This window comes from Bos indicus x Bos taurus, chromosome 11 (genome assembly GCF_003369695.1).
Source record: "Bos indicus x Bos taurus breed Angus x Brahman F1 hybrid chromosome 11, Bos_hybrid_MaternalHap_v2.0, whole genome shotgun sequence".
In the NCBI taxonomy this organism is placed as follows: Eukaryota; Metazoa; Chordata; class Mammalia; order Artiodactyla; family Bovidae; genus Bos; species Bos indicus x Bos taurus.
In genome coordinates, this window is record NC_040086.1 from 47,189,936 (window position 1) to 47,200,966 (window position 11,031).

At 45.1% G+C, this 11,031-nt stretch overlaps 1 protein-coding gene across 1 annotated transcript; it reads right to left on the reverse strand.

Annotated features, from left to right (window-relative positions):
• Positions 1–1,317: 1,317 nt before the first annotated feature.
• On the reverse strand, positions 1,318–6,014 carry TEX37 (testis expressed 37). The gene is made up of 4 exons (XM_027554403.1): positions 5,742–6,014; positions 4,961–4,997; positions 4,133–4,225; positions 1,318–1,847 (listed from the first exon to the last, which is right to left on the reverse strand). Exons 2-4 carry the CDS (start codon positions 4,985–4,987, stop codon positions 1,425–1,427), a joined length of 543 nt encoding a protein of 180 aa, XP_027410204.1. The 5' UTR covers positions 4,988–4,997; positions 5,742–6,014; the 3' UTR covers positions 1,318–1,424.
• Between the last annotated feature and the right edge of the window lie 5,017 nt (positions 6,015–11,031).

The window sequence follows — 11,031 nt, forward strand, 5'->3', positions numbered from 1 at the left end:
GTGGAGAACCACTCTAGGGCATGCGGACTTCAGCAGGTGCAGCACATGGGCTCAGTAGTTGTGGTTCCTGGGCTCTAGAGCACAGGCTCAATGGCTGTGGCACACAGGCTTAGCCACTCTATGGCACTGAGATCTTCCTGGACCAGGGATCAAACCCATGTCTCCCGCATTGGTAGGTGGATTCTTTATCACTGAGCCACCAGGGAAGCCCTGTTTCTAACTCTCTGCTAACTGAAAGTTATCAGTCACAAAATCAGCCACTGTATGAGTTTGTTCAGTTGCCATAACAAAGTACAACAGTCAGAAATTTACTTTCTTCCAGTTCTGGAGGCTGGAGGATCTAAGATTAAGATCTGGCAGGGTAAGACCTCTTTATGGCTCCCAGGCTAACGTTTTGCTACATCTTCACATAGCCTTTCTTTGGAGAGAGAGAGAGTGTGTGTGTGTGTGTATCTTCCCATAGCCTTTCTTTGGAGTGTGTGTGTGTGTGTGTGTGTGTGTGTAGAGCTCTCATTGTGTGTGTGTGTTTACTTTTTTCTTTTTCTTTTTAAAGACCACCAGTCTTTTCAGATTAAGCCTTCACCCTTTTGACCTCATTTAACCTTAATTACCCCCAACTCCATGGGGTCACAAAGAGTCGGACACAACTGAGTGACTGAACTGAACTGAAAGGCCCTGTTTCCAAATACAGTCACGTTAAAGGTTAGGATTTCAACATATGAATTTGGATGGGGGCACAATGGACTCCACAGCAGTCACCTGGGACTCAGAACCAGAAACTGCTACAAAGAACGCCCTTTCCTCTTCTCTCACCTGCTTACCTCTAAACTGTTAGATGAGAGACAAACTAGTACATTTTTCAAGACTTTGTACTTTGGTTCTCTTTGTTACAGCACCTTAGCCTGTTTCCTAACTGACCCTTACATTTGTGTTCCCCAAGGTCCACTGAGCAAGAAGAAATACAGGAAATGAAGCCCTCTAAATGGTTACTGTTGATTGCTACGAGGGTGGGAGTGCGGAATGAATTAAGAGCATTGAGGTAAAAACTTATCCAACAGCATTTTAAGGTTTATAATCTTACCCAACTTTCAATGACTATGGGAAACATGATTATTTTCCCTTTTGTAAGACTCCTTACAGCAAGGTTCTTACTTATACTGAAACACACATATTCCACCCTTCATACATACCAGTTTCCCTTCTTCCCTCCCTCCCATCTTCCTTCTATGGCGGGGATGCTGTGCCCCGGGGCAGGCCAGGGAGTCAAGTCAAACCAGGCAGGCCAAGTCAAACAAGCACAGTCTTGGTGCCACTGGATCGTCTTTCCAGAGTTTTATTTTTAGTTCTCCAATCCGCACTTCAAGGGATTTCCTTGTAAGAAGAAGGAATTTCCACAGGACCCTTGGAAGGTGTTCTCAGCCTACCTACTGGTAAAATGGCATCAAGGGGCCCCATCGGTTCAATATGGGAACCTTGACTGTACAGTGATAAGTACAGGCACAGCCGGGCAGTAGAAAGTAGCCTTTGCCCACGTCTGGGGCGGGCTGGTGCTCAGGCTCCAGAAGACAGGGGAAGTCGGCGCTCTGTTGAATCCGGTTTGGGTCGCCGTGGGCCAGGTACAGAGCGTGGGAAGCTGGGTACACAGATGGACAGGTGCTGGTGAACCTCCATTCATCCTCCACTGGGCCCACACGGCCCTGGGGTGGGAAGAAGCCAGGTTGCCCCAGGTCCTTGGCAGTCATGTGGGGCCTTTTGAAGGCAGGGTATCCATCTTCTAGCTTGGGGTTGGGGCTGGGGGTGGGTCTGTAGAACTCTTTGTCCCGGAGTTGGGTGTCCAGCTTTGCTTGCTGTGGAAATAAATCATATACGAAAAGAGGGCTGAGCGAGGCAACAGTGAAGCTTCTTCCTAGGTAGTCTCCAAGACAGAGCACACTTGGAACTTCCCTGGCAGTCCAGTGGTTAAGACACCATGATTCCACTACAGGGGCATGGGTTCAATCCCCGGTTGGAGATCTATGATCCCACATACCGCAAGGTGGCCAAAAAAAGAAAATTAAATTTAAAAATAAATAAATGAGACAGGGTATACTTTTCTTTACTTTCTAGAGATTAGTTTTTGAGTGGCAATATATACAACAGAAGGACGTACTGAAATAGTACAAAAGGGTTTATAGCGAAAAGTAAGTCTATTTCCTACCCTCCTTCTTTCTCAGGTCCCCTCTCCAGGGACACCCACTGTCATCAGAGTGTTCTGTGTCTTATTAGAAATATTTGATGTACATGTAAACTTACACGTATATATCCAGATGCCTTCCATCTGTACACAAGTGATACATATTATCATTCCAGTCTGCACTTTGCTTCTCCTAAATAATCTCAGAAACGGTTCCACCTTTGTTTGTATAGATCTTATTAATTTTAGTGGGGTTACCTCAAGATAGGAACTTTAAACAAGGCTTAAAAAGAGCAAGGGCTTCCCAGGTGGCTCAGTAGTAAAGAATCTGCCTGTAATGTAGGAGTCGCAGTTTTGATCCCTGGGTCAAGAAGATTCCCCCGGAGAAGGAAATGGCAATCCACTTCAGTATTCTTGCCTGGAGAATCCCATGGATGGAGGAGCCTGTGGTGCTCCAGTCCATGGGGTCTCAAAAGAGTTGGACACGACTTAGCAACTAAACAACAATGAAAAGAGCAAATGATAAAGGAAAAGACTGACACATCTACCTATATTAAAATAAGAATTTCTATTCAGTGAAAGAGTGACATGACGAGTCACAGACTGAATTTTGCCACTTATATAACTGACACATGTAAGAGTCCAGAATGTTTAAAGAACCCATACGAATTAAGAAGAAGAAGACAAGCCACTCAATAGAAAAGTGGACAAGTGACATAAGCAGAAAAATAAACAGCCATGAACAAATGAAAGATGAAATCACTGAAATGAAAATTATGACCACAAGAAAATATTATTTCAAGCCCAGCATCACCGACTTGATGGATATAAGTCTGAGCAAACTCCAGGAGTTGGGGATGAACAGGGAAGACTGGCATGCTGTAGACCATGGGGTCGCAAAGAGTCAGACACAACTGAACGGCTGAACTGAAAAGAAGTCTACCACTCCCAAGGAATGACAAGATTGGAGAGCTACCTGACTGTCCTGGTGGGAAAGTAAATTGTTACATCCACTTTGGAACAGTGATGTCACCTCCAACGAGTAATTCCACTCCTGGGAGGGGTGAACGCCTGCACAGGAGGCCCTGCCTCATCTTCATTGCAGTATTTGTGGGTGGGAGGAGTCACAAAAAATAAATAACCCCAATGTCCACTGACAGGAGAGGGGACAAATGTGTCATGGCATCTTTGTGCAATATAATATTTATATCGCAGAAAATGAATAACATGCCATAATGTTCAGCAAAACAATAGAAGTCAGAGAAGAGGACAAATAATATGATTCAATTATATAATGAAGTTCCAAAAGAGCAACCCTAAATAATTTATTTAAAGAGATTGCTGTTGTTTAGTCACCAAGCTTTGTCTGACTCTTCCAGACCCCGTGAACTGCGGCATGCCAAGCTTCCCATTTAAAGAGATACATACATAAAGGTAAAACTATTTAAAACACACACACATATAAGGGAGTGCTTAACCCAAAACTCAGAAGAATGATTACCTCTGGAAGTCAGGGGAGGGGTGGGAACAGGGAGGGGCACGCAGGGCTCTAATGTGTTGTGTTTTAAGCTGGCTGATAATAGGTACGTTGGAGTTTATCAACGTTATTTAAACTGTAAATGTTTTTTATTTACTAGGTGTTGTATGGGTGACCTACTTGGTGTATATTTGAAAACAATACACACAAACTTCCCGGGTGATCCAGTGGCTAAGACTCCGCCCTCCCACTGCAGGGGGCACTGGTTCCTTCCTGGTCAGGGAAGATCCCGCATGCCCCGAGGCATGGCCAAAAATGAAATAAAACAGTACACACACGTACACACAGAATACCTCTTTAGATCTCCTGGCTTCAGACACTGTTCTCAGTAAGTGCCCTCAATGTCCACACTCACAATAAAAATGGATAAAGAGGATTTCAGTGGGCCGTTGAATGGAAGGCAGGACTGAGTGACTGCTTACCACTTCTGATGTGACCCTGGCATATTTGTGCTTCCCATAAGGTTTGTAGTCGATCATGTAGGAGCTTTGGTATATGTCCAAATCCACAGGGGCCTAAAGGTTAAGGGAGAACACTAAACAAGAGATTTCAACATGTCGTTCTTCCACTTAAAGGCTTTCAGTGACTTCTCATTGTTTGTAGGACAAAGGTTAACTTTTGAGCCTGGAATTTGGAGCTCTTCATGATCTGGTTTCTACTTGATTCTACCATCTAAACCCCCTTGGCCCAACTCTATGCCCATTACCCCAGCCTCACTGCTTTTGACTCTTCCCAGGTGGCTGGCACATATTCTTATCTCCAGCTGAAAACATGAGCTGTATTCTTCACCTGCTGGCAAATTCCTACACATCCTCCAAAACCCATATTAAATCCCTTCCCCCCAAATTTCTCCCTCCCATCTCTCTCTACCTTCCAACAATTAAACTCTTGTTCCTCTGCTTCTACGGCACATTTTACATCCCTCACTACAGTAGTTATCACGGTGTGCTATCACTGACTTAGTGAAGGATACTCGATTAGGATTTAATCTTAGGCATCTTTTCAACCTTAAAGCCCAATGCACTGCCCGACACACCGTGGGTGAACAATAAATGTACACGAAGCAAGTAAAGGGATCTCCAGAAAACTATAAACTCTTAACTTTCTTCTGCTTATTTAAAAAAAAAAAAGAACGCCATGCAGGGTTGGTAACCAGAGGGAGCTTCAAGGAGCCTGGCCCTCCCTGGGGCTGTTTGTCAATGCTGCCGATCTTGAGGTGGTCACAGTGGTCAGAAGCCCACAACACTCACCTGTCCGGGGAACACCACACCTGACATAGCAGACGACCTAGACACAGACAAGATGATTAGCCCCGTTTCTGCCACAGGCAGGGAAAATAGTCTAAAGCTCCACCAACCAATCACATGACTCAATCGCCAGGCATTGGTGATGGCAGCAGGGATAAATGGGTTGGTGGACAGGGGTCCTGGGGCACAGGGGCTACAGCAGGACTCAGAGGGAATCAGTTGTTGAGAACATCAGATTTACCCCTCAGGCAGAGGTGAACCTGATAGCAAGTGCTGTGCTAGTAAATGTTTAGCAATCTCCTTTTTGGGCGGGGGAGGCAAATAAACCCCAGGTTATAGCATTTGCGAAGTTCTGCTAAGTCATTTCCACCCTGGCCCATTTCGACCCACTCCAGTATTCTTGCCTGGAGAATCCCATGGACAGAGAATCCCATGGGGTCGCAAAGAGTCAGACACGACTGAAGCGACTTAGCACTCATGCAAACAGAATGTGCTCCCAGAGCCGGGATAACTCCAGTGCATGGGGTCCCTGGGAGCCAGGGTTCTGAACAGCCCTGAGAAAGCAATGGTCAGGCCTGGAACTTAGAGGCATCCTGATGTGGAAGCACAAACTATGTTTCTAGTGGAGACTGAAGGGATCCAGGGTGATGGTTTTGAGGCTCTGTATTCTTGGTGGACAACAGCTGTGGATGGGTCCAATCACTCCCTAATCCTGATATCTTAGTAGGGAGGCCTTTCTACCTGGGCTTGGGGGAGCTCTCTGAGCCCACTCCATCTCACGTACTTGGCTCTCTAGGTTCTGGATGGCTCCTCCATTTCATTCCCGTGGCATCCTGCCCTGAGCGCCATTCCATTCAGGGTCCGTGGACCATCAGGGTGGTTGAGAGACCTCAAATAGCCCCTGTGTCCCTTCCTTTTTGTGCATAGACAGCTCCTCTCCCAGACAGGAAGCCAACTTCAATGCAAAGAGCACCTACCCTTCCTTCTGCCGAGAGGATAATGATGTTTCAGCCCTGCCAGTTCCAAGTGTCCCTGCCACCTGGACAGGCTTGCTGCTGTGTCCCTCACCACAGCAGTCTGTGAGATGAACCCTGACCCATACAATGTTGGTTATTTTGGTCACAGTCCCTGGGCATTGTGATGGGGTGACTGGCCAACCTCCTGTGTGTCTGTCCCCTTATCCCTGGCCCCACCCTTTCTCACGGAGAGCTGATGGTATTCCAGCACACCTGAGCCAACATGAACCCTGGCAGCATCGAAAGGTACCCAGAATGCAAGGCTTTCCAACGCTCTGCTGAATCAGTCTATTTGCAGGTTAAAAAGAATCTCATTGGGGATTATGACATTAGACTTTCTGTGACTGAATCCATCTCATACCAGAGCCCTCCCAAGCGTCTGTTGCCTGAAAGCCTGGCTTATCCCTCCTCTGTCTGTCAAAATTCCACTCTCCTTCACAATTATTTGGATGGTTGTAATCCAAAACAAAAAATAGTAAGTACAGACGAGAATGGGGAGAAACTTGTGCATTGCTGGAAGGAATGTAAAATGATGCAGCCACTGTGGGTAAGTGGATAAGAGCTTGACGGTTTCTCAGAAAATTAAGCATAGATTTGCCGTGCATGTGTGCATTCGTGCTAAGTTGCTTCAGTCATGTCTGAGTCTTTGTAACCCTATGGACTGTAGCCCACCAGGCTCCTCTGTCCATGGGACCCTCCAGGCAAGAATACTGGAGTGGGTTGCCATTTCCTTCTCTGATAGATTTGCTGATTGATCCTGCAATTCCACCTCTGAATATGTACCTAAAAGAACTGAAAGCAGGGGCTCAAGCAGATATTTATACATCTGTGTTTCTGGCAGCATTATTCACAATAGCCAAAGGGTTGAAACAACCCAATAATCCATCGGTGGATGAATGCATAAACAGACTGTGATGTACACACAAAATGGAATATTACTCAGCCTTCAAAAGGAAAGGAATTCTGGCACATGTTACATGTGAGAACCTTGAAAACATGCTAAATGAAATAAGCTAGATCTTAAAGGACAAATATTGTATGATTCCATTTTCATAAAACACCTGGGTGGTCAAATTCATAGATACAGAAAGTAGAACGGTGGCTGCCAGGAAGCTGGGAGAAATGAGTGTCGAGTTTCAGTTTGGAAAGAGGAAAGAGTTATGGAAATGGAGAGTGGTGATGATTGTGCAACATTGTGAAAGTATCTAATGCCACCAAACTGTGAACTTAAATGGTTCAAATGATAAACTTTACATATATATACCATTTGCATAAATGTTAATATATTAACTCTCATACACACAAATTCCACTCTAAGGGCCACCTCTTCCACAAAGCTTTCCTTGGTTTCTCTCTAGATACACCATAGACTCCTTTCATTGACCCAACCAATATTTATTGAGGACTTATTTGGTGTTGGGCACTGTTCTGAACCTTGCAGATTCATCAGTGAACAAAACAGATGGAAATTCCTGCTTGCATAGGACTTACACTCTGGTGTGAACAAGACACAGAGTAAACCAAGTACTAAGTGATTCAGCCTCCATTAGATCCAGCAAAGAAGCAAGATGAGGGAAACTTCCTTGGTGGTCCAGTGGCTAAGACTCTGTGCTACCAATGCAGGGGGCCTGGGTTTGATCCCTGTTCAGGGAACTTGATCCCACATGCCACAACTAAGACCCAGCATAGCCCAATAAATAATTTTTTTTTTTTTTAAAGAAGCAAGATGGCAGAATGACTGAGGCACTTCAGATTGGGGTGGAAGTTGTCCAAAACGGAGAGAGATATTAAAGCAGCAATCTAAGCACAGAAAGAACCAGCCATGCAACTGTATAGTTCTATATATACAGTAGGTCCTTGTTGTTTATATATTTTATATAGAGTGGTGTGTATCTATTAATACCAAATTCCCAATCTATCCCTCCTCCCCTTCCTTTTGTTAACCATGAATCTGTTTTCTGTATCTGTGAGTCTATTTCTGTTTGTAAAGTCCACTTGTATCTATTTTTCTTTTAGGATCCCACATGTAAGTGATAGCATATATATTTTTTCCCTTTCCAAACTTACTTCACCTAGTATGATCGTCTCTAGATCCCTCCCTGTTGCCAGCAAATCATCTTTAGTTCCTTATTGATAAAACATATATTCATAGATTGGATGGGAAAACTAAAGGAGAAAAGGCTTTCCCAATAATTCAGTGGGGAAAGACCTGGAGAAAAGGGCTTCCTAGCACAGGGGTCAGGACTGCAAAACTTGGAAGACAGGATCAAGAGTGGAACAAGAAAAGCCAAGGAAAGGAGTGGGTGAGGGCATGAAACCAAGAGAGGGAGCATGTTGTGCATCTGTGACTCTCCCATTTTTCATTCTAGCTTCCCTTTAGAGAGCTGTTTCTCTCCCTTTCAGGAATCATGTAGTTTAAGTGGTGCTGATCCTACCCCAGCTCTAAATGGGTGTTGTTGTCCCTAGAAAATTCCAGCTCTAGGCTGCCATTCAGGGAGAGGATGGTGACCCAAGGTGGGCTGGTGAGTACCATCCCCAGCTCTTGGGGAAGAGGATCTCTCTTTCTGAGACAGCATACCTCAGGGTCCCTATTTCTTCACTGAGAGTTGAAACACTGTTATGTTTCAGACTTCCTCCAACCAGACTTCAAATAGTCAGGGATTTTTGTAAAGCTTGTGATGGACCATGCAAAATATCACGTGGTGCCAATTTTTAAGTTTGTACAGTGTGATGACTGTTTTTCAGTTGCTAAGTCATGTCTGACTCTTTGAGACCCCATGGACTGCAGCGTGCAAGGCTTCCCTGTCCGTCACTGTTTTGACAGTCCATGGGATTGCAGAGTCAGACATGACTGAGCATGCATGCATGCACAGGGCCAGATTGGGTCTGATAAAAACAACAGTTATAGTGCGATACATGTTATTTTTCTGAAATACACAACACAGGTAAATTTCTCATGGTTCTTGCCTTCTCCTTCAACAGCACATGTGTGTGGCGGGGCAGGGGGGCAGGGGGCATCTTGTCCACACTCATTAGGTATGAAAAAGAAACCAGAAAGCAAATCCTGGTTGTTATTTTTAAGCCTAAATCACATACAAGTGCTAGCTTCAAATTGTGTGGGCTAAGATAAACTAAATTTCATAATACACCAACATAAGTTCATAATACACCAACACAAGTGTATTCCTGAAGTAAATGTTGTTTAAAAAGCACACACCAAAAGACAGCGTGTGGACAGGATTCAATAAACTGACTCTTTGCGACCCGTGGACTGTAGCCCACCAAGCTCCTCCGTCCATGGGATTCTCCAGGCAAGAATACTGGAGTGGGTTGCCATTTCCTTCTCCAGTAACAAAGCACAGGGCACAGCAAAGGCCCTCAAAAAATCCTCCCCTCCTGCCTCTGGGAGGAGATTAACCTCTGCACCTTTATTTCTTTTCTTTTTTTACATTGAAGTGCAGTTGATTTACACTGTTTCAGGTGTACAGCAAAGTGATTCAGTTACACACACACACACACACACACACACACACACATTCCTTTCTGATTCTTTTCCATTTTAGGTTATTAGAAGACATTGACTATAGTTCCCTGGGCTAGATAGTAGGTCCTTGCTGTTTATTTTATATATAGTAGTGTGTATCTATTAATTCCAAAGTCCCAATTTATCCCTCCTCCCCTTCCCTTTCGGAAACCATGAATTTGTTTTTCTCCCTCTCTGTAAGTCCATTTCTATTTTGTAAAGTTTATTTGTATCTATTTTTTTAGGATTCCACATGTAAGTGATATACTATGATATTTGTCTTTCTCTGTCCAAACTTACTTCACTTAGTGTGATCATCTCTAGGTCCCTCCCTGTTGCTGCAAATCATCTTTGTTTCCTTCTTGACAAAATACACATTCATAGATTGGAAGGGAAGGCTAAAAGAGAAAAGGGCTTTCCCAGTGGCTGAGTGGGCAAAGAATCCACCTGCAATGCAGGAGACACAGGAGACAACAGGTTCCATTCCTGGGTGGGGAAGATCCGCAGAAGGAAACTGCAATCTACTCCAGTATTCTTGCCTGAAAAGTCCCACCGACAGAGGAGACTGGTGGGATAGAGTCCTTAAGGTTGCAAAGAGTCTGAAAGGGCTGAGCGACTAGGCAAACAAAGGAGAAAAATGCGCACAATGCCTTGGCACCTGATCTGATATGCTGTAGGAGTTTAATTATTGCAACCTTCATTCATCTGAGAGAAATTCCTATTGGCTTTCTCTGAAGAAAAACCTGGGCCCGAAGTTTCTGTCTATGCAAATTCAGCTTGCTAATGTTGTTAAATCACAGGAGGAAATTCTTCTGGAAGCCCTCGAGTTCCTCCAGGCTTATATTAAAGGGATTACAATCCATTTCCTTCCTAATTCGCCTAATGCGCTCTGGGAAGCCCTCAGGCCGGGGATTAAAGCATTTACGCCTTTAATTAGGAGCAAACCTTCCCCCAGAGCCTGAAGCACAAACAGCGAGTCGACACTACAAAGGCCTCCTCCCAGAGCAGTGGGGATATTGATCCCCCTCCGGGAGCCCGGAGTCTCGGAGGGTTTAGCAAACGCTGCTTTTCCCAAACTGGGTATCTGAGCCGGGAAGGCCCTCAGTAGAAATAGAAACCTCTTCACGCCAAGAGCAAACAAACAAACAAAAGTCGATCCGTGGAGTTCAGCAGCAGCGGAAGCATCTTCAGGAGGGGGAGGGGCCGCGGGACGGTCCCACCGCCTCGCTCTTCTAGGTTTTCCCTTTGCGCTCACCACCGGGTCATTAGCTTTGAAGTGGACGGCTCTGAAAATTAAGCTGTGTTTGTGCATCAGCGAGGTCTGTCTCCACACGGATGCTTTCGCCAGCTCCCAACACGGTCTGCTAGTCCCTTCCACGCCAGATTCCTGGGAAATTCCTGGGTCGCCAAGCTATGGATTTCTTCAAGGGCAGCGCGGTGACTGCTTCAGAGTCGCCTGGGATGCGTATTAAAACCAGATTTCTGCTGCCACCTTCAGTGTCAGAATTTCTGGGAGGGGGAGCCAACTAGGGAAT